This window comes from Myotis lucifugus, unplaced genomic scaffold, assembly GCF_000147115.1.
Source record: "Myotis lucifugus unplaced genomic scaffold, Myoluc2.0 scaffold_42, whole genome shotgun sequence".
Classification (NCBI taxonomy): domain Eukaryota; kingdom Metazoa; phylum Chordata; class Mammalia; order Chiroptera; family Vespertilionidae; genus Myotis; species Myotis lucifugus.
Window position 1 is genome coordinate 2,661,181 of NW_005871090.1, and position 24,759 is coordinate 2,685,939.

The 24,759-nt window shown below is 38.6% G+C and overlaps 1 protein-coding gene across 3 annotated transcripts in view; it reads left to right on the forward strand.

The window, feature by feature from the left end:
• The window catches only part of BTBD3 (BTB domain containing 3), a 37,616-nt gene extending 14,271 nt beyond the window's left edge, over positions 1-23,345 (forward strand). The window contains exons 2-5 of one of the 3 annotated variants that reach the window (XM_006087961.3): positions 14,491-14,788; positions 15,280-15,370; positions 15,936-16,054; positions 19,339-23,345. In XM_006087961.3, the coding sequence (XP_006088023.1) occupies positions 14,646-14,788; positions 15,280-15,370; positions 15,936-16,054; positions 19,339-20,371 (1,386 nt within the window). In that variant the 5' untranslated portion in view covers positions 14,491-14,645 and the 3' untranslated portion in view covers positions 20,372-23,345. Of the gene's footprint in view, positions 1-13,905; positions 14,789-15,279; positions 15,371-15,935; positions 16,055-19,338 lie in introns of those variants that run through there. The other 2 variants (XM_006087960.3, XM_023753188.1) reach the window with 2 other exon arrangements.
• The last annotated feature ends 1,414 nt before the right edge of the window (positions 23,346-24,759 follow it).

Sequence of the window (24,759 nt, forward strand, 5' to 3'; positions counted from 1 at the left end):
GTTTCAGAGGGCTTCAGCCACTTGTACCAGCTTCAGATACCTTCTTACCTATTGTGATCAAAACCTAATTAAAATCATTCACAGTTTAAACAACAGGCGCAAAACAGATGTATTTACCTCATTGCACCTTCCAAAACATACACTTTTATAAAAAACCAGTTGAGCTTACTTGGAAATTCAAGCTGTCTTTTATTTTTTGCCAACACACAATTCAAGCCATTACTTTACAATAGTTTGTTTACATTATCAACCTTACTAAAATTTTTAAAAATTATTGCTGGTGGTAAAAGTTTCCTTTCATAAACACACCAGCCAAGCAAGAGACTTTCCAGCCATGGCTAGGACATTCAGCTACCCCACTATTGGTATTACCATCTCCTTTTATTCTTACACTCTAATATTGTAAGAGAATATATAATTTTTAGGGGGAAAAACTTAACACTGGTTCATAGTAAAGCACTGGAGACACACACGTGTGAGTGTGTTTGGCTACTTGCGCTGTGCTCTGCAGTAATTGGAAACGCTTGTTTGCAGTGTAGGTGTGAGTTTCTAGACTGTTCATATACTCAGCCCTGTACACAAAGCCTGTTTTATTACTTTGTTTGAAGAGGGGGGGTGTCTAATGTAGTGGGAATTCATCCATTCAATGTTAAGTACAGACAAAACATATTTCAAAGCCACATATTAAAGTCTCTTTAATTATCCATTTTTTAGATTATTCATATGACTGCTTTCCTCCTTTTACATGAATTGCTGAGCATTTATTATCCTTTCCAGTTCATTAAGTCACTAAAATTCTCTACTGGTGCTATAAATAAATATGCCAGACCATGCATTGAGACTAGTTGATAAAGGCAGCTTTGTCCTAGTAATGGAGTCTTTTGCTCCTGGTTGACCCACACTTCTCTTTGAATATGTGAATATATTACATTAAATTTTAGACTTCTAATGAAGCAAAGCCTTGCTTTCAGTACATGTGGAGACTTGCTTTAAGTCCTGCTTTAGTACTTTCAGTTGCTCTAGCTGCAAGTTGAGTGCAATATTATAAAACCACATTTGTGTTTAGACATGTTCAGAAGAGCCTCGGGACACATTTAATGTCTAGATTCTTTACTACTGTACCTTGTATAGGCCTATATCTCAGACAGCTGAAAACATCATAGACCTCAGTTGCAGACCATTTTAGCCCAGGACAAGTTGTATTCCACAAATGCAATCTAGGGTTCTAGATAGACTTGGCAGTGTTGGACTTTATCCTTCCTGTTACTTACTGATTGAAAGCCAGGTGTGGGTGTGGTGCTGTTAGCTCTTGTTGGGAGATTCAGCCCTCAGAGAAATCAGTCTAATCAGACAACACGAGGCAAGATGAATGTGGGAAAGTGCTGCAAGAAGTCTAGAAGTGCAGGGAAACCTTCCTTGAGGTGTCTTTGGAATGCACTGTGAAGGATGCATAGGCTTCTGATAGGTAAGGGTTGTAGGGGAAAAGGGGCAGTGAGCTCATTCACGGTATTGGAATATAATTGACCTTTGAACAACATGGGGGTTGGGCACCTGTCCCCTGTGCAGTGAAAATCTGGATAGCACCTTTGAATTCCCAAAACCTTAACTACTGTTGACTGGAAGCCTTTCCAATAACAGTCAATTAATAAATGTATGTTAAATGTGTTATATACTGTATTCTTACAATAAAGTAAGCTAGAGAAAATAAAATGTATTAAGAAAATCACAAGAAAGAAAAAGTAATTTACAGTAGTTATTGAAAACAATCCACATATAAGGGGGCCCACATTTTTCAAACCTGTGTGGTACAAGGATCAACTGTAGCCTTGTTTGCATTGTGAGTGAATGAAGAGGACTAGGCAAAGAGCTTAGAGCCAGATCATGGAGATCCACAATGCATCACAAACCATGTGTCTTCCTCTCACTGAGAAAGGGAAGCAGAATTTCTTCTCCTCCTGGATAGATGCTTGGTCTGCAGTCCTGGCAAGATTCTGATAACCCATCCTCACCTAACATGGTAACCTCTGGGAAGAGCAGCATAGAGTAAGGAGCTGGTTAAGACTTGACCACATGCCCCTTAATAAATATCCCTTTTCATTTTCTTCTTCTTGTGGTATTTTAAATTTTATGAAAGAGTATTACCTTAAGAAAACTGACCTCAACCAGGTCTCCCATATGAACTTTTTTAGTGGATGATGGCATCCTTACTGCTGGCTAGCAAAAAATTCTTATATATTGATCTCCATTTTCAGAGACTATCTGTTCTTCCTTGGCCTTGTTCCACCCATCATCATTACAATGGATCTTGTATGAGTGCATGTAGGTCATAACTATGATGAAATGGTTGCTTCTCTGTAAAATACTAACAGTCAAGTTGCCTCTTTTTGACGTCACACACACACACACACACACACACACACACACACAAATTGATTTCAGAGAGAGGAAGGGAGAGGGAGAGAGAAACATCAATGATAAGAGAGACTCATTGATTGGCTGGCTGCTTCCTGCACCCCCCTACTGGGGATCAAGTCCACACCTGGGCATGTTCCCTGACGAGGAATCAAACTATGACTTTCTGGTCACTGAGCCACACTGGCTGGGCTGAAGATATATTTTGACTTGAATGTTTTTATTCTGCTCATTATAGTTAAAGTACATACACATGTAAATGCTGTATACCTATTGTTTGTTATATGATGCAGATTGGGGAAACCCAAATTTAAGAACTTATTTCCATGAATAGTCTTGACTTTCTAAGTGAGACTTATTTTAACATTATTTTATGAGCAATTAAAGTCTTTTATTCTGTACCTCTGGGCAGTTCAAGTGCTGACCTACTTATATAGTAGCTTTTAATTAAAAAGAAGACTTGCTGAATATATTGTTAGAATTGAATTTTTATTTGAAATACCTTATTTTCTTAGTTCTGACACATTCAGAGAAGCTAAGTTTAGAAGCCCCTCAACTTTTATCCCAGTTACACCAGCATGAGAGTTGGAAGCAACAAGGGAGTACTAATCAGTGCCAAATTATTTTCTGCAGCAAATGGAGGCAGTCTCTGCATGTTACTTGGTGTTGATATTGTTAGGGTTAGGCCAACATTTACAGGACAATGCATCTTTATATTGTGTCTTTCACAACAGTCATGGGGAATTATACACTTTAAAGGTAATTAAAAGTAGCATAAAACATACTTTTTAATTTAGACTTAGAACAGATTTTACTTTGAATTTTTGCCAGAAGCTGGTTTCTATAATAACCCTCTGTCACTGGCTTTGAGTTCTAGTTGAATTTTTTTTGTTAGGCAATATTTTTATGACTAGGTTGAGAAATAAATGCATGTGCCTTTTTCATTTTCATTTGATGGCTTTCGACTTCAGAAAAAGATGTTAGAAATTGGATACAAAGGTGCCTGTAACTTCATTTGCTTGTGTTTTCTTACAGCACATTTTTTCTTGCTGTAGTAGATCTCGTTTTTTAGATCTTGTATTGTTTGCTTAAACTAACCATATTCTAGTCCCAGACATGATAAAAATAAGGGAAGGAGTTTCATTAAATAGTAATTAATTGAGGATTTCTAATACACATGTGTATAATAGTAGTCAAATCACAAAATTGGTAACTTATCTTTTCTATGTAGTTTTGCTAAAATAAGAAATAAAGTTGTTTTTTTTCCTCTGACCTTGCTTTTTTCAAACCTATTTTGTTCATTCTATAGTGATAAAATTTTTAAATCTAAAGTAATTTATGTCATGCCCTGGCTGGTGGGGCTCAGTTGGTTGGAGTGTTGTTCCCTATACCAAGAGGTTGTGGGTTCATCCCTGGTTGGGATGTGTGTAGGAGGCAGCGGATCAGTGCTTTTTTGTTACATCATGCTTCTCTCTCCTTCCACCTTCTCTCTAAAATCAATAAAAATAAAAAGACTTTTCCAGATAGAAAAAATGAAGAAAGAAAGAAACAAACAAAAGAAGAAAGAAATTGCCCTGACCGGTTTGGCTCAGCGGATAGAGCGTCGGCCTGCGGACTCAAGGGTCCCAGGTTCAATTCCGGTCAAGGGCATGTACATTGGTTGCGGGTACATCCCCAGTGGGGAGTGTGCAGGAGGCAGCTGATTGGTGTTTCTCTCTCATCGATGTTTCTAACTCTCTATCTCTCTCCCTTCCTCTCTGTAAAAAATCAATAAAATATATTTTTTAAAAAAAAGAAGAAAGAATGAGAAGGAAGGAAGGAAGGAAAAAAGACTACATTAAAATAATCCTATCTAATAATAGACAAACATGGTAATTGACCGTTCCATTGCTACGCTTCCCATTGGCTAATCAGGGCGATATGCAAATTAACTGCCAATAAAGATGGTGGTTAATTTGCATACGTTGGTGCAATGCTGGGAGGCGAAAGGGGAAGGACGGAAGAAGCCGCCTGCCAGTGATCGGAAACCCAGGCGGCAGGCAAGAGCCGGGTGGCAGGGCAAAGGTAATTGGAGAACCGGGGCCGCCTTTGCCCGCCCCCCGACCAGTGATCGGAGAAGCCGGGCAGGGCAGGGAAGAGGCAGCCGCCGGCAGCCGCCTCTTCCCTGCCCCCACCGGCCGGTGTTCGGAGAAGTACCTGTATTTTTTTTTTCAAAGTACCTCTATTTTTAATAATTTCTTGACATGGTAAAAGAATTTTACATTATGATCCAAGGGTGGTGGGGTGAGGAGAAGGAGCAGCAGAACAATCCAACAAACAAAAAGGGAAACAGAAATGCATGGTGGAAGGGATTTGAAGGGTGGGTAGGGGCATTGCCCAACTAAAATGCAATTGGTTTGTTACTGAGTACTATTCATGGGAAGACAGCATCCTGACTCCTTCTCTATACGGCATATTGGGAGTAAAAATGATGCATCCAGGTGGAAATATGTTTAGGGGTTGGAAGATAGGGAAAGAAGAAGTCAGAAATAGGCACTGAGAGAGTCACTGGCTGGCTGGCTGGCTGCAAATACTGACTCTCCAGTAGTGATAGAATAAAAAAGTGGGTGATATCTCTGGAAGATTCAAGAGATAGGGGGCAACTCTTCTATGGTTTTGACTTGCCCAGCAGATTTCCACATACACACGTGTACACGCCTATGTTTGCATGCACACACATATTCACATAACTGACTGCCCTCCCTGGAAGCACAGAAGAAGAAGAAGCTGCCAAAAGAAGAAGCCGCCCACCTTTGGTCCAGGCGCCAGCGCCTGCGGCTGGCTGCAGCCCAGGAGACAGACAAGCCACCCGCCCGAGGTCCCAGGCTGCAGCCACCCGGAGAAGCTGCCAGCCCTGTGGTCCAGGGCGCCAGTGCCTGTGGCCAGGGAAATAGGTTCCCTCTTCTCCTACTGCAGTCATTACTTCAATATTCCCCTTCTGAATTTCTCTCCTGTGCTGCAACCCGACTCCACTTTTCATCGGAAGGATAGGAAACAGAGAGAGCAGTGTTAAAAGCTTACATTTTTAAGCCGGTAAGGTTGGTACTTAAACATATAAATGGAAAACTAGAGTCCTTAAGGTAACAAAGGCTACAAAGGACAGGGACAGCGCATGACCTATTATATCCAGCAATCCATATGGGGACTGAAAACTTTGCAATGATGACAATTAGTGAAGATATGAATCAACTAAAATAGTTGACAGGGACAATTCTTCCATCTTTGAAAATATCTACATCAAATCTGTTTAAATAGATTTTCATCTGCATAATATAACACATTCTGACAAGACCACCACCACCACCAATGTGGTCATTGTTGTGCCGATAAATGTTTAATAACTGAGGGACAACCCCCCCCCCCCCCCCCCAGTGCACAAATTTTTGTGCACCGGGCTACTAGTAATAAAATAATTTATGTCATAACTTCAGGTGTTTTAGGGGGTGGGACTAAATTAAATGATAGGATAACAGTATTTATTTCTAAGGAGTGACTAAGAAAACAACACATTTAGACAACTTGTATTTAGGGATATATATTTTTTATCTTGTGGAGCTTTTTCACTAAGAGTTGTGGGTGTTGGGGAAATAGGTCTGTGACACCCCATTAGTAATCAGGATTAATATAGAATATCTGGTGGTTTGAGAGTTGTCTGGATTTTTTCTTCCCATTCTGTGTGCTCATTGGAAAAGGGTGCCTTTCTCAAATAAAGCAATACGTTCTTTAGTTAAGTATGTAAGTGAAGAGGAGCTTTGGATATTAATTACCTGATTGTAGAGATGTTTTTAGTTATTACCTCCTAATATCAGAAAAAATATATATCTCCAGCCAAAGTAAAAAATACTTATGAAAACAATTTTCTTTGACTGAAACACATTATTTCCCCATGAACTAATGCCAACAAACAACCAGGAGAAAGCCACAGCAATTGTTGGGCAAAGTTGTTTTGTTCAGGCATTTCTAATAGAATAATCTCCCCTGTTGGATCAGAACAGTCTCCCTTCAGGTTTTCTCAGAAGAGACCTCCTGAGGCCTGATTTTACTTTTCTTTGGGCAAATTGTTTTCAGGAGAAAGTCATATATATATATATATATATATATATATATATATATATATATAAAATAATTGTATATATATAAAAAATAATTGTTACAACATATCTCCTCTTAAGCTAACATTTTAATGTACATTCTATTTGTCTGAAAACAATAATTTTAACCTATGTATAATGTTGTTACAAGTCAATAAACCTTTGATTGATTGATAAAATATCTTTAGTAATATTACCCAGAGAGTTAATAGGCTTTCATTAGTCAGATTTTGTACAGGCATACTTGTTTGCCATGAGAAAATACTCGAAATGCATTGTATTATTGTTGGAACTCCTACCAATCCTGGCAATGGTAATTCTCATTTTGGAATTTTCTTCTGGATTTTCTACCATATCATTGGTTGTCATAGTAGCAGTCTCAATTGAGAATTGTGATTATGTATTTATTAAATGACTACTTGATGAAGGCTCAGTCATTCTAATGCGGTTCAGTTGGAATTCTGAGCCATCCTCTTGCCTGGTTAGAGGAGTAATTAACCAACCTAACGAAGACAGTCCTTTCTATCTCTTGAATTATATATTTCACTGTCTGTGAGGTGCCATCAGTTGTAAGACATGCCATTATTTTATGTGCCAACAAAAAAGGAAAAAAGCCTAATAGTTATAGTCATGAGATGCCATTAATTTTAGAGGCAGCCCAATTTCACCTATGTTAAAAAATGGGGGGGGGGGGGTGTTAAATCAATAAATATGGCACATATTTGATCATAGTATTAAAATGTAAAGAAAACTATTTTAAATAAGTTATTATTTCTGCTGAACATTATATAGATTCCTTAATCCTAGAAATCTATAATTGGAAAAGAGATTATGTAGTCAACACTTACACAGCAGGAAACTTACTATGAGATCCTGATCCTCTAGAGCAGCGGTTCTCAACCTGTGGGTTGCGATCCCTTTGGGGGTCGAACGACCCTTTCACAGGGGTCGCCTAAGACCATTGGAAAACACATACATAATTACATATTGTTTTTGTGATTAATCACTATGCTTTAGTTATGTTCAATTTGTAACAATGAAATTGGGGGTCACCACAACATGAGGAACTGTATCAAAGGGTCGCAGCATTAGGAAGGTTGAGAACCACTGCTCTAGAGAATATCAATTTTTTTGATTATCTTGTTTACCAGAGTGTCTTAAACTTTGCAAAAGAATTCCTTTAAATAGGTATGTTTAAATTATCTTCATAAATGTTATGTATTCCCTTTCAAGATCACCCCATTTAACATGTGATAGAGAATGATGGATTTAGATGAGTATTCCAAAAGAGGTACAGACACAGCTATAATAATCAAATATCGTGTTAAATGCCATATGGAATTTTAAAAAGAATCATTCCTGCTTTTAAAGAAGATCACATTCTACCTTTGGGCATTCTCCCCCCCCCCCAAATTTAAGGTACAATTCAAGGTTCACTGGAGATCGGTGTGGTAAAAAGGAAATGACTTAGTGTACCTGCCCATGAGCCCATCCTTGAGGTGTGCCTAGGTCAAATGCTTGTCTTAGTTATTGCCCTTGGTGCTAGAATTCAAACTCGGTCATTGTTGAGAGAGGCCTAATTGAGTTGCTAATGTAGACACTGCTGAGTGGCTAAATGAACTACTTGCAACTTCAGGCTCTCTGTGGAGGTGGGGACAGCGGGACATCTGTCAACAGGTGATCTCATGGAGGTTCGAATGGAGTCCAGTAGACACACAGGCTGGAGTGTGAGTTCTAGGTACAGATTCAGGCATTGGGTGGGGACCTGATCACCATGTACAGTACGAATCTTGATTATTGAACCTCACCTGCAAATCCAAGCAACTTGGGACCTGTTTGGCCATTGGGTGGGGCTGGAGCAAGCCTGGGAATGGGATGAAATGTCAGTAGCTGTGAAGCCTGGAAGATTATGAGGGCAAGAAGCCAGATTAATCATTGGGTTTTTTGTTTTGTTTTTTGTTTTGTAAGATTGTATCACAAATGTTTCCTGCTTTGGGTACGATTGTTGATAATAGTGAAAGCTTACCTTTGCAGAATGTTTCAAACTTTATTAAAGCACTTTCACAGACATGTAATCTTGCCTTCAAAACAAACCTGAGAGGGATGAACTGGGTGTAATTACCCCATTTGGCAGATGAGAAAATGAGGCTCACAGATACTGAGTAACTAACTGTAAGGTAACTTGTTATTGGGTCTTGCTCTTTTCACTATACCATGCTGCCAGTGCTTGACTCCATATTTATTTTCAAATTTAGAAAACATGCAGTCTTTTCCAGTAGCTGCTGCTATCTTTAGGGACTGCCAACATTTTGTCACTTATCTTTTTACCTATCATATCACAAGCATAACTATTATGCACTATTAAAGCACAAAAGAAGCAAAAAACAAAACACTATTCCATCATGACTTATCAGGTTAAATTTCTCTCCTCTGTTATGTTCTATTAATAATTTGTGGGAGTGATAACTTATTTCTTCAGTCCACACTACCTTGTTTAAACCTCGTTAACCTCACTGCTGTAGCTGCGGAGGTGTCTTGTAATAAACCAAATACAAGTCCAGACAAAGAGTCCAGAGTTAGAACAGGTTAAACAAGAGCAGCCAGCATTGTCACCATAGGATTTGTTGGTGTTAACTGGGAATCGTTGGTTTTCAAACTTTCATTTTACGTAGAGAGCCTCCTCTGTTTTTGAGAAGCTTGCTCATGGACCAGGGCTTTTATGGTCCTTCTTGTTGCACTTCCTCTCCATTTCTTTCCAGAAAATATCTTTCTAACCTTCTTCCTACAGTGTGCCTCCTGCAGGGTGCAGTATGTTCATGACTTTCATGTCTATAAATTTTGCACATATATTTTTATTTTAAAGAAGTCTAGAAATAAAAAGATAAAGCATTATTTAAAGATGTAGGGTAATGATGATGGGTGAACGTTAGAGTGAGTGGAACAGACAAAATTGGGTAAGCAGTCAGGAATTCTGCATTCTAGTCTTGACATGGTCCCACTACTTAACTGTGGACTTTTCACAAATCTCTTAATCTTTGGACATCCAGTTACCTTATTTGTGGGGCAGGCTTGCATGAAATGATTTCTGGAGTCCCTTTTAGTTCCAAACCTCACTTAAGTCCCCAAACTGAGCATACGAGATTCTACTAAATAAAGGTAGGATGTTGGGCAAACCTCCCATTGATGAAGAGGATGATTTAATGAGCTTAAATTGATAATTTTGTTATTATTGGGAATTGACTGAAAAGAGATAAAGGTGATTGAATTCTCAGACAATTATAAACATCATCTGAAACACTATTATTAGCTAATAACCTTTTAAGCTTAGTTCCTAATTTGCTCACCATTGTGTACCTAACACGTAATACACTGCATGATCAGCATGTTGTATTTTGAGAATACTCTCATAAAAGATTGATGGGCTTCTTGACCTATTTACTTCATTAGAGCAGATTAACCATGTCTCTCTCATAATAACCTTAAAATTTAGGAGGTGTAGGGACAAATGATACAATGTTAGTTGGAAAGAAATTTTAGAGGTGAGATTTGACAATAGATAATATGGTTGGTATCCTTTATTACCCTTCAATCCAGTGTGTGGTATTTCTGGGTTACAAATTTAATAAATGAGGCTTTAACTATTTATATTTAATTTCAAGGAGAGGGGGAAGAAGCCATAATTTGTGTTTAATGAGATAAACTATAGAAATTAAAGCAGAGAATAAAGTGACATGAATATTGTGTGTATTCAAATCAATCCTAGATGTTTTTTATAACATTTTTTGTGTGTGTGTGTTCTGGGTCATGGATTACTCTGAAAGACAGATGAGAGCTATGGCTTTTTTCCCCCCAGAAAAATAAATGCAACACTCCCAATTTTGCATGCAACCTGAGGGGTTTCATGGGCTCCATGAAGTTGATTCAGTCTTGCCTTATTCCTCAACTGGTTGGCCCTAGTCCAAATTCTTCATAGAAAAAGACCCTGGGATGTTAAACTGTAAAAGCCTTTAGAAATAATCTGGACCATTGTTACTTAGACTCTACTGTGACCATGAAACCAATGGAATGAACCAAGACCAACAAAGGAAAAGAAAAAAGAACAAAACAGAAAATTTCCGAGTATATCATAACAGGTTAAGAGTTAATTTTGTGAACTGCCCTTCCATTTGTGTGTGTGTGTCCCTAAGTCCAAATATAAAATGCATGTCTTGCTGTGGATTGAGTGTAGAGTTTGAGAAATACTCATCTATTCTTGAACTTCTTTGTTTTGTAGCCGAGGAAACTGAGGTGCTTAAAGGCTAAATGATTTGTTCAGGACCCCCCAGTCCCCAACACACACTTAACCTTAATTTTTAGTGGCTGAGCTAGAGCTGAACCAAATTACTTGGTTGCTAATTTTGATGTGCCACAGCACTAATTTTTTAAAATAAAATTGTGAAGTAGGTTATTTAAAAATATCAAGTAGCATCTGTTTCACAATTGGTATTTTTTAACCCTTTTATTTCCCACTAAAATCATCTCTGTTTTTGTCCTTGAAAATAATCTGGGCTTGAGTTTCTTTTCCAGAGAATTGAAAAATTTGGGGGGGGGCTCTCAGTTGGCTCTTTACACCCCTGAATGTTTACACTTAGAGCTTAATCAGAAGAATTTCATAACATGACATGAAGGTTATTAAATTTCATGTCCAAACCAAATTAAATTATTTTGAATTATTTCTTCATTCACTTGATAATTGAATGCAAAATGCGATGCCAGAGGTTGATACTGGATAATTGGGTAGACCTGACAACATTCCTTAGTTTTCTAGAAAAGGTTTCCTCAAACTTCAATGTCATACAGCTCACCTGAAGCGTCTTGTAAAATGCAGATTCTGATGTAGAATCTGGCTGAGATCTGGGTTCTAACGGGCCTGCAGACCGTGCTCCTGCTGCTGCTCCTTGGGCCCAACTTTCCGTAGCAAGGACCTTGGTGAGGAAAGGTAGCTCTCCATAAGTTTTCCATGGTCTCGATTTTATTAACATTTCCATGCTTTCAAAGTGGCTGCAAGAATTTAAATGCCATTCTTATTTTTTAATTGGATTACTTTTTGTAGCCAGGACCCTATCTTTGTAAACAACCTTGCTCATCAGTCCCCACATCTATAAGTAATAAACCCCTCTTCATAGCATGGTTCTAGGTGCTTCAGAATTAGCACTACTTCATCTAACTAGCAGATTTGGGATTTTCCACAAAACTTAATTTTCCAGTTTTCAGAGAGAACATTTTCTAAAAGACATTATTTTCTTTCGTAACTGGGCTGTGTGCACATTTTTTCTTTATTTGATTGGTGTAAGAGCAGCGTTTGTTGGAGGCTTTCTTAGTAAAGAGTGTTGAACTATCTGCAAAATGAGTAAAAGCCACAGAGTCTTCTAAGTTCTTGTGTCTGCTTTTTATGCTTTTTCTATTTTGACTGTCCAGCTGCCAGTTAATACTATGTCAATCTCAAAGCAGCTTGTTTCCCTTTCCATTCTAATGATTGCTGTCTGACCTGTCAGAAGGACCAGCTCCCTGTCATGGTGGCTTCCTAGGAGGGTGGTGTCAAAAAGTTAGTAGCAGTTAAGCAAGAGAGAAATCCTTTGATTTTTAAAAATCATATCCTGAACACTTAGCTCAAATAGAAACTCATTTGTTTCTTTTTCATGCTTTGAAAAGCTAATTTCTAGATCTCTCTCTCTCTCTCTCTCTCTCTCTCTCTCTCTCTCTCTCACACACACACATACACACACACACACACACACGCACACACACACACACACATTGTGTGTTAAAATGTGTTTGAAGGTGACTTGAAATTGTGTATATGAGTGTAGGTAGCCCTGTAATTGGAAACATGACAATCGTAATAAATAAGCAGCTTTTTAGGGTCCGTGTAAAATGGGGATGAATAACCTACTAAATAAAGACTGTGGTTCTTTTATGTAGCAGTGGCTTCGCTAACAGTTTTAAGAATAACAATGACAGTAAAGATGATATTCCTTGGATCCATTAATGACTTAGGGTCCTAGGGATCTGAAGTCTGATTTCTGGTATGTTATCCTTGGTAGATTATCAGTCATAATGACAGTCGAGGCCCCCATTTGTTGAACCATCACTCTGTCCTGAACTCCTTATTCAGATGAATGTTGTGCAGCCAGCAGGGTTGTGGCCATAAAGGGTGCATTCACTTGGGGGGTAGAAATGGCTGCTGCATTGGGGACAAATAGATAGGAGGGAGATTCAATCTCCTCATTAGTCCCCCTTTGGGAAATAATAAGCATGTGTGGAACCTATAGCAGGTGTTTTTGTTTTTCCTTACCCCACTAAAGCTAGACATTGTTGGAGGATTCTTGTCTATAAAAAACAGATAGTAGTTTATAGGCTTCTGATTCAAAGTAGAGAGAACCTGTTTACATTTTTAACCAGGTGGCATCAGAACATTTATCATGTTGAATAGCCATATTACTTGCTTTGTGTTAGAAGTTGTGGGTTATATTCTTTAAAATTATGACAAGGCTAAATGTAGCCATAGTATTTCAGTTGCATTTTGAAATTCTAAACAGGGCACCATCTGACATATTTTTAGTGAATTATAACCCCTTTCCTCCATTTATTGTCATTTTCTTTTTTTTCTTTTTTTTTTCCATCACCATCTATCCCCCCTATATTCTCTTCCACCTCCCCCACCTCCCTCCCCCTCTGCAATCACCACACTGTAGTGAATTACAACCTTGAAACACTGATTACTAGATTTAGATTTGTCTCACTTGAATCTTATTTTTGCATCTAGAATTTGTCTGTGCTTCAGTGCTGTTAAGCTTACTGGTATAATCTTAGTATAATTAACAGTATGTTGTGATCTGGGACTCCTGTCAAAAATCATTATAGGAGCTAGAAAACACTGAGAGGTAAAATGAATACATGACCTCATCTCTCTCTCTCTCTCTCTCTCTCTCTCTCTCTCTCTCTCTCTCTCTTGCACTCTAACTTACATTCAGAGACTGGAAAAAGAAAAATAACATTTTTTTTTCCATTAAGCTCTGATAAGTATGTTTAGTATAGTTTTGCTGTTAATAATTCTTCGTAGCTGGTAGAGTAGAGAATTTCGTTTGAAGTATTTGAAACTAAATGCTGCCGGATAAAGATTTTACTAGTGATATAGAGTAGACATGAGTCCCTACCCTTTGTTAATTGATCCTGTTTAACTGGGGAAATAAAAATGTACATCTACTAAAGAGAAATCTGTGAGCACAAACTCTTCCTGTTTTCAAATGTATTTCATGGGTTGCTTATCTTATTTAAATATGCAATAATACAGTAGACAAGAGAATGCGACTGCTGTTCCTTTAATACCAGAACTGTGCACGTTACAATAGGTGTCACTGTTTTGCTTGGTCCAATCATGATTGGTGACTTCAGCTATTGGCTCCGAGCACTGGCTGTCTGACTCCATCTGCAGGGCTGTAATACCTACTCTCCTCAGATCCATTCACCACACAACTTCAGCCGGCTGAACAGACTCGCACGGCTCCAGCACGTCTTGCTAACCTAATTCAGAAAACAAGTGCTGAGGCTCTCTGCCTGTCATCTCCGCTCACTGTAGCAGTTTCAGGTGATCCAGGAAACTAGGTTATTTTTATGAGCAAGTAAGAGAAACAGGAATCATGACGGGCATGTATTTAACAGACCGAGTACTGGATAAAACTTAAAGCCAGTTACTATTCAACATAGTGAAAAGGTCACCTTGCCTGGCTGAGAAAAGAAGCAAAATATCAGCTTGTTGGTTTCTGTTAACGTCTTAGCTCATACCAGCCTCTTTTCCTTGATGTTTGTACCATCTTGGGATATCTAACTCTAAAGAGACATCCTGTACTCATGGTAGATGACAAGGAAAAGAACATGAAATGTCTCACCTTCTTCTTGATGCTTCCAGAGACGGTAAAGAACAGGTCCAAGAAAAGCTCGAAGAAAACAAATACCAGCAGTAGCAGCAGCGGCAGCAGCAGCGGCAGCAGCAGCAGCAGCAGCAGCAGCAAGTTGCCTCCAGTTTGTTATGAAATAATTACCTTGAAGACTAAAAAGAAGAAGATGGCTGCTGATATATTTCCCCGCAAAAAGCCAGCCAACTCCAGCAGCACCACTGTCCAGCAGTACCACCAGCAGAACCTCAGTAACAACAACCTTATTCCGGCCCCGAATTGGCAGGGTCTTTATCCTACCATCAGGGAAAGGTAAGTGCCGGGCCAGCATATTTACTTTAAAAGTTTTCCTGTGTTGAAGTTTCTGCTTTTGCACAACTCATACTGTATTTTAACATAAATCTCTGTTTCCTCTTTTCCCAGCAGCTTTATTGGTAATGGAAAACTGCCCTGTGCCTTTTCCAAAACAGTACAGCTGTTTTCCTCTTAGATAAAAACGTTTTTGCAAGCTGTAACATTTAAGTGACAGGGGTATGTCTGTGGGCCACAGAAGACAGAAACCTTTTATTTATCCTTAGTCTGATGAAAAGTTTGGATAACTTTTTTTTTTTTAACTTCAGTTACTTCCCATGTGCTTGCAATGATTACAAACACAGTTGTTTAGTTGGAACCTTTATTTGTAGTTTTACCCTGAACTTTTTAAATTGTTGCTTAGCTTGTGAATCTTTTGTGGGTTTTGTACATTGGGGAGGGGGTATTAAAAACGCTGGCTGTGTGAATTAATGAATTGCTTCTGTTTATAGAAATGCGGTGATGTTCAATAATGATTTGATGGCAGATGTACATTTTGTGGTTGGGCCACCAGGTGGGACTCAGCGGTTGCCAGGACACAAAGTAAGCAACAGCTGCATTACCAGTTTAGTCCTGAGATTCACAAAGAGGGACCCTGTCTGCCAGCCTGGAATTCGGGGTGGGCAGCTTGCTGATGGCAGGCAGTGCATGTTTCACCCCATCACTATGAAAGCTCAGCCTCTCCAAAGGGCTTTGGCCACGCTTAATTTTTTTCTTTGTTCCTTTTACCCTTCTTTATAGCGCGCACAAAAACATGCCCTTTTACTCTCCAGTCATGGGGACTTGTTGTGACAGGTTAGGAAAGTCATATGTTTGTTCTTCCCCTAGAAGTCAGTCAGATAAGCTTTTCTTGTATTCATTTTGTAATGAGGGAACTTGTGCATTAATCTGTTAAAGCCTTGAGATAATTAGCAGCATAGAGACTGATTTGCATGAACATCTATCTTATACTGTCACAGCAAGATACACTGTACCTCAGCTTTGACAAAAGAGCAGGTAGAGGTGCTCCGTGTCCACTAAACCTGATTGCTTAGAGTTGTTTTTCTGGGTTGATTTGCTGAAAATGTTTCAATTTAGAGCATGAAATAAGATTTCCCTTTCTCCACAGTATGTTTTAGCTGTTGGGAGCTCTGTGTTCCATGCAATGTTTTACGGAGAACTTGCTGAGGACAAAGATGAAATCCGTATACCAGATGTCGAACCTGCTGCTTTTCTCGCTATGCTGAAGTAAGCATCATTCGTGTGTTTGGGGAGTTTGTTTATGCTGTATTTGTACTCTGCTGGTTTCACAGTTAAATTTAAATTCTGTGTAACAGAAAAGGGAGAGTGATGAAGAAAGAGGGTGCTGCTTACCTTGTAAATGTTTTTGGAGAAAACTGCATCTTTCATTGGAAAAATGAGGAGTGATGCAGTCATTTATAATCACACCATAGCATGGGATTTGGGGGCAAGTGGCTTGTGATTTGATTTAAGAAAAAATAACTTTCTGGCATAGGCATTATCTAATAGAGGATGTCCTTTCTAAAAGCATTGTGTGTGAAGAACTCTTTAAAGGCGAATTACATTTTTGCTTCACAATTCTGGAAATATATACCTTGTTTAACTCCACCAGTTAAGAGATTCCTCCGTTTTTTAGGACTTATTGTTATCTCCCAGCAAATAGAAAACTTATTATCTGATATTTGCACATACACATACGTATACTCTTAACATAAAATCAGATACCCTTTCTCAAGGATAAGAAGCGCTTGCATGTGATAGTAGAGGAGAAATTTTTGAGAGATATGAATAGTTTTCTATAGTTCTCTATATATTTATACAGAATAACTTTAATTGGTAATATAGCAATATAAAGCTATAAGGTATATATTAATTAAAAATAGTTTTATATCTTATGGGTGGGTCTTTGAGAATCCATGTTAATGAAGTAAATAGAATCCACTTCTTTACATGTACTGGTGCTAGGCAGTGATAACCTACCATGTTACTAAAATTCAATTATTCTAAATCATATTTATATAATTCTTTGTTAAGTACTTTAGCACACCAGGTATATTGGAGTTCAAAGTTATCAGCTGCTGTAGGAATTTCAGCTCACTAGAATAAATAATGTTTGTTGAAAAAAATTATTCAAGTGGGTCAACAAGTTGGACAATAATCCCACAAATGTTTAAAATGTTACTATATATCTCTGCTGACCTAGTAAAAAATAAGTAGTATAGTTAATTTTGTAACCGAGTCCAAGCTCAGTGCATGACAGCCAGTGAGTTAAGTGACAAGGAGTTGGGGCAAAGACAGTGACTTCATTCAGAAAGCCAAGAAGATGCTAACATCCTAAAGAACCATTTTAAGAAAGTACAGAATTCGGGCTTCTTTTATTTCTACGGAAGAGGGAAATAGGAGAGGCAAGAGGTGATTGATGACTTAGGCAACTGGGCACCAGCAGGGGTTCAAGAAAGATTGTGAAACTTCTTAGTTCTTAGTCTTGTTGACTCTAGTTGATGTGAGTCTGTCATAAGATTAGGTTCCTGCAAATCTGTGGTAAATATTGTTTTTGTACATACTTCATCTCCTTGGGAGAGGCAGTATATGGCAAGGAGCTTTTTTTGCACAACTAAAGTCACAAGCAGAATTCCTCTAATGATGAGCATGTCTGTATGTAAGACTAAGCAGAAGCCATTAACCTAAAGGCCATGGGAACAACGTAGGCTTGAACACGATAGTCAGGCCAAGCAGTTTACTGTTACAATTCTAGAACTTAAAAAGAATTTAATTATTTATTTGCATTATAATTATGAAATCTAATTGCTGCTGACTTAAACTTTTACAGTGGAAGGTAGGAAAGTTAAAGGCAAGTGAGCATGTGAAGTACCAAAATGTAAACTAATCTACCACTTTTTAACTAACTGCTTTGTAATCTTTTAGAGATATAAGTACAGGAACCAATTTTACTTGCAAGATTCTCTTTATTTTCGCAACTCAAGCCATTTGTATATTATCTGTTGCAGAGGGGAGTGCTGCTGGTTCGGCATTTTGACTTCACTACAGTGGAGTAGAGTGTTGTGTCGTTCCAGATATATACACAATTAGGAAACATGAGTGAGGATCACAGTTACATTTCACCTAAGTAATTTGATTGGTCAATTGACAAGCATCTTTTCTCATAAATGGATTGCCTAGAATATATCTTGATGTAGTTTTTTAAAATTAGACAGGCTGTCCATGTAAAGTGGTAAAAATCAGAGACGTAGTAAGATGCCATTTGCTGTCATGCTGTAGTTGATCAGTACCGCATTGTTTCAAGGACAGAGGAGGCCAGGTTTTCCTCATGTCTGCATGTTGGGTGAGTAGCTAGTATTCCCGCAATGGGTTGTCAAGGAAAAGGGAAGACTGCTCAGGGTAAGAGCCAGAGTGCTGACTCTGCTTCAGAAGCCTCCCCAAGGTCCTGGTTCTCCGGCTACAACATCTGTAAGCTGCAGGGGTTTTGTCAGGAGGTCTTGCCAGTGGTAGATGGCTTAGCCTATCAGAGAAGAGAAGGGGCTTTCTGGGATCAAAAATGCTGGTTTCATTTGTGATTGTGGACATTTTTCTTATTGCCATTGCCATCGTTGTATGTGTACCTTAGCTAGAAAGATTTAACCATGAAGTTTATCAGCATGTATTTTTCACCCATATGTAGTTCTCTCTGACTCACTTGGTGAACCATAGCAATCTTAAAGAAGCATGTGATTTCTGCCTTTACATACCATTGTAGGAGACTGCAGTGTCCCCCGAAGCATTACAGAATCACAGGAGTAGTGCATATTTAGGCTTTCTTACTTTGTCTTTTAATTAAATATATTCTTTAATTCTGAAGGTGGAAAGTGTGTGGGAGAAAACAAAAGGTTTAGAGTTTAAAAATAACGCCAATTACAAAGCCTGCATTAGATTCTATGTAAAGGTAACTAGAAAAGAGTGTTGAAGTCCATATTTGATAACCCATTGAACTTGGAACTACTTGAAAAATATCTCATTTAATCTCAGGTTTTATTTTGTGTTTAGGAGAAATCCAAGTCATAATTAAAAGTATCAAGATGGAAACATTGCTAATATTATAGTATTAAAAGCATTTGTTTCCATCTGTATGTTCAGAAAAAATTTAAAGTAAAACATGTAATGCTTCTAAAACACAGGGGAATTATTTTTTCATTAAATATAAAAAAAGTACATGTAATAGAATTTTGCTAGTTTTTTAATATTAACTATCTCTGATATGCCATTCTAGTATCTTTTATTTTTTTATTAAATGCATAGAGGCTAGAATGATAACACAAAGTTAATGTCTTTAATATGTAACCTGAGTTGAGCTATTAAATTAAGGACATATTTCAGATGTTTTTTTAATCCCTAATCATTTTTTGTCACCTAAGATGACTTTTTTTGAACCTGCTTGAAAGTAGTTGCATCTTTTCTTGCTGGACACACTCATTTTGTGAAAATTCCATTTACGTGCTTGTCCTTTTTTCTTTCAGATATATCTATTGTGATGAAATTGACTTGGCTGCTGACACGGTGCTGGCTACTCTTTATGCTGCCAAAAAGTACATTGTCCCTCACCTTGCCAGAGCCTGCGTTAATTTCCTGGAGACCAGCCTGAGTGCCAAGAACGCCTGTGTGCTTCTCTCCCAGAGCTGCTTGTTCGAGGAGCCAGACCTGACCCAGCGTTGCTGGGAGGTGATCGACGCCCAGGCTGAGCTAGCTCTTAAGTCTGAGGGATTCTGCGACATCGACTTCCAGACACTGGAAAGTATCCTCCGCAGGGAAACTCTGAATGCCAAAGAAATCGTCGTTTTTGAGGCAGCTCTCAACTGGGCTGAAGTAGAATGCCAGCGGCAAGATCTAGCTCTGAGCATTGAAAATAAACGCAAGGTCCTCGGAAAGGCACTTTACTTGATCCGAATACCTACAATGGCTCTGGATGATTTTGCAAATGGTGCTGCGCAGTCCGGAGTTCTAACTCTCAATGAGACCAATGACATCTTCCTCTGGTACACTGCGGCCAAGAAGCCCGAGCTGCAGTTTGTGAGTAAAGCCCGCAAGGGCCTTGTCCCCCAGCGCTGTCACCGTTTCCAGTCCTGCGCTTATCGGAGCAACCAGTGGCGCTATCGGGGCCGCTGTGACAGCATTCAGTTCGCAGTGGATAAGAGAGTGTTCATCGCGGGCTTTGGGCTGTATGGCTCCAGCTGTGGCTCTGCGGAGTACAGTGCCAAGATCGAACTCAAACGGCAGGGCGTGGTCCTGGGGCAGAACTTGAGCAAGTACTTCTCCGATGGCTCCAGCAATACCTTCCCTGTGTGGTTTGAGTATCCGGTGCAGATCGAGCCAGACACCTTCTACACAGCCAGCGTGATACTGGACGGCAATGAACTCAGCTACTTCGGACAGGAAGGCATGACAGAGGTTCAGTGTGGCAAAGTGACTGTCCAGTTTCAGTGCTCCTCAGATAGCACCAATGGCACTGGGGTACAGGGAGGGCAGATTCCTGAACTTATATTCTATGCTTGAAAACACTTCCTGAAGCAGAGTGGGCTCTGAGGTGCACATCTGGTTCCTACTTGCTTGATGCTTAGCTCATCTGCAGATATATGGTCTGCGCAGGTAATTTGTAATGAATGAAGCTGTAGGCAGTTTCTAATTTCTTTCAACCTTTTAATTATGTACAGGCAAAAATGCAGCATTCGGCTTTTACTCTATGCTTCAAAGAGCCAAGTTCTTATTAGGGCTTTGTGGTTTTTAGAATTGCTTTTGTCTGTGCAGCTGGGGAGAATGTGTGCTCTTTTCCAACTGCCCCATTGACCTCCCAGTGTTGTCCCTATTAAGAAAATTTTTTAATCACCTCAGATTTCCTTCAGGGCTTTATTTTGACAAATAGAAGTAAATAGTCTAAAATAATAATAACAAGAGTTATTTTTAAACAGAACACCCGCCGCCGCCCCTTCCCCCCAAAAAAAGAAACAGATAAACCTCAGTGTACAATTTTGAAAGAAGTTTTGTTTCATAATAAGTAATCATTTAGAAAGTAGACAGTAATCATGTTTAGCTCTTATTTTATTTTCCTTTTAAATATTTTACTTCTGGGAATGGCTTTTTCTTAAATCCTACACTCATAAGATTGATACATATTAAACACTGCAAAGTGTCAGTGTAGGGTGTGAAAATAAGAATTTGGATGATTGTTTAGACCATGATTTCTGCCACAAGCAGATTTTCTCTATAGATTAGAAGACAAAGTATTGCAGTATAGACACTTTTTTAGAAGTAACTAAATTATAAAGTTTTGTCATTAGAAAAAAGTTGCAGGCCTATTTATTTTAAACTAAAACATTTTAGAAAGGAAACCTAAAAAAGTCCCATACTACAAATGGATTAATTGATGGCACAATAAAATGCACAGTTTGAAAAAGTCAAACACTTTTCTCCCCACTTAGCTTCTGATCCCCACCATTTCCTTGTTTTCCAAGTCGTACTGTATATATTCCTATTCCCTTTTTTATGAAAAGAGGACCAAACAATTCTTTAGATGAATGAAAAACAATTAGTTTTGTAGCACCACATGTTACTATAATGATACCTTTATTCATTGATTTTTTAAAATCTGAAATATACTTTCCCCGTTTTACTTTGACCACATGCTGTCTTCTTAGTGAATTATAATTCTGTCTTGTTCCTGGACTGCTAGAATCTGGCCTCTGGCCATCCTAAAGTGCCAATATATTCCTGCAGGGTTTTAAAAAAATGGTCTGGAGCGATGCACCTGATCAGGCCTAATAGTCACTGCATCATCATCACATCCAGCTCTCTTATTTGTCCCTGGGTAATGTAAACAAAGGAGGGAAAAGCTCATCAAAAAATTCTCCTTCAGTGATGGCTTATAATGGTTGAGTGCCCGTGACCCTGGTAGTGTCCAGTGTGTTCACTTCCAGTTGAAGTATCTATGTGTTTCTGGGCAGCTTTTCTGCTCAGTGTGATCCTGAGATGGCTTCCCTTGCCACCCAGAGTGTGGTCCCTGGCCACCTCCTTCTCCTGCTCTGCAAGCCTGAAGCTGGCTTGTCTGGAGCCAGGGGTTAGTCCTGGGGTGGGTGTGTGTGCGTGGGCACCCATGTGCATGCAGGTTGTTTGCCGACTCAGGAATTGTCTCCTCCCTGCCTGGCCAGTGAGAGGTGGGACAGAAATGTTCCCCCTCCTGGCCCCAGCAAGGCCCCAGTCAGTGACTGCCCTTACCAAATTCACTGTGTTTCTGGGCCGCTTCTCCCCCTGTAGACAAGGGCTTGCTGCTTTTGGCCAGCTTTCCTGATGGAGGAAAACACTGGATTATGGGAAATGTTTTAATTGTCTTTGCCATTACCTATGTCTGTTAGCATAGATGATCAAAAGCTGTTACTGGTGATTATAAATGAGTACTCCCAGGACAACTTTCCAAAACTATCTAACAATTATTTCTTATTAGAGAAATAACAGATAGTAGTGTTGGCAAAGTATCTATGAAATAAACATACATTTTCAATTTAAAAAATACTTGTACAAATGATTTTGTTTTTAAATTATGATTAAACATTTCAGGAATTCATAGCTACCGTGCAAATTGGTAGACTATATACCTGATAACAAGGCACTCATTTTTAAGCCAGAGGAGAAGAAACTTTGTTTATTACTAAGTTCATCATATCAGATTATGAGGTGGGTGTGACAACCTTAGGGTGAAGATTGTTCATTCCATAACACTCACTGTCCATGCTCCTGTTAGCTAGCTGCCCTCCATGTGAACGCCCCATGAGATCCTGTACACTGAGTGCAGAAGAACCTAATTGTATGATCGTTACTGTTACCTAAAGAAAAGACACACTTACACCTGATTGGCTGGTGACGAGAGCTGTGGGTTAAATTTAAAAATTGTATTCAGAATAAGAAATTTTAAATCCTAGTCTCCCTTCTGCATTTTGAGCAACATGGAATGAAGGCTAATGTGCTTGCTTTATTTTCTTTGTTAATCTTAAATTTTGTAGCTTTTAAAAGTAGAAACTATTGTTCTGACAAGGCAGGCAACTCTAGTGTATAAACACAATTTTATTAAAATATTCTGTAAATGCTTTTTCCAATGTATCTGGCAGTCTTTGCTGTTATTCATACTGGGGATAATGGGGAACTAGGCTAGCAGCTCTAATGTAACATTCTTTAAGCATATCTTAATATAGTATTTAAGTAAACGGTCTCATTTCTATATAATTATTGCACTGAACTGTCTTTTTTGTTTTTTAAGTGTTGAAATAAGCTCGACTAATTCAAGTCCCTAGCCATTTGGGCATCAGAGTGCTTGAATTTAGTAGCTTACAGCATTATTTATGAAGGAAAATATATAAATATGAAGTACCTCATGTTGAATGTTATTGTACTGTATTTTTAATGTAACAGTGCAGATCTTGTTAGACACATGAATGTGTATAATCATGTTAAATGCAAATAAAAATAAAACTGATTCATAGATTGGTTTTCCTTAGCATTTTTGCAGGTCCCTTGAAATAGTAAAATATTTCATGCTGGCGCTCTTGGTGCCACTACATTGTACAGAGGTAGTTTGTCAGGAGCATTTGTTTGCTAAAATATCTCTGAACCCTAAAGAAATAAAAATTGGAAGCTAAAGCATAAGAGAACAATGCATATGTTAATCATTTGCATTGTTCCAAGCCTGACTCGTAAGTTAATGAGAGGGAGCCAATGGGATACACTTATATTCCCCTGATGGAATTTGGGATTGGCTGGCATTCTGATACTATATTTGCTCAAATGTCTGTGAATCTGACTGTACTAAGGGGGTAATACTGCATTACAGCTTTGGATGTGACCAGTGCTGCTTGTTGCTGCCGGGTTATAATAGTTTAAGTCTAGGAATTTGTTTAAAAAGTCATATGAGAATTTTGAATATAATTTTATGTGCTCAATTAGTTTTATATTTCCCCATACCAAGTACATTAATATGCACACATTTATACATAAGTATATACACAGGTACATATATTATTTCTGTGTTGCTTTCATACTAGAATGTATTGTGAAACCTTGTATATTTGCTAACCACTTCAGTTTCTACAGCATACCTGCTCAAAAGACTTTTGGGATCATTTCCAAGAATAAGGGAACTGGATGTACACATTCTCATCAGCTTAATTACAGATACAGCCTGAATTGCAAAGATCTTTAATCCAAGAAAGTCTTAGCCATTCTCTCTTCTCTATTGCTATTTAAACTTAATCCACAGATGTTTGTTTTCCAAATCCCAAAACAGTTGGAAATTATCTTCCTCTATTGTTGGCACTCAGTTAACTCTATGGCAAGCCTACAAAAGTCATGGCTTACATGGGGAGGCGGGTGGGGAGACAGAAAGGAGGAAAACATCCCTGGTGAACTAAATAGTATGAAACTTAGAGGCCAAAATAAGAGCAAGTGGCCCTGAAAACCTGCGGTTATCATGAGTGGTAGAGTAGGGCTTTGCCTGCCTTTGAAATGCTTCAGTAGATGACTACACTTTTGATTTCTAATTCTTACATTTCAACCTTTTTTTCTGAGCCATTTATATTTATTGACCAGCTACTCCCTGTGCTAACACTTCCTATTCTCTTCCACTTTTTAGAATATATCATCCCATAAAACTAAAACTAGGGCAAATTTTCAAAAATAGAATTTCCTAGTTTATTGAACCATAACCAATATAAGCACTATTGAAAAGAGCATCTCAACCAAGACATTGTCAGGTAATTGAGATGAAAATATCTGTGCGGAAGAGATGATGATAATGGTTGACTTGCACACACACACCAAGCAGTATAAGACACCAGCAGCTGTAGATCCGCCTCTGAAGAATCTTTGGGTGCATTTCCCCAACTTGGCATCTCACCTCT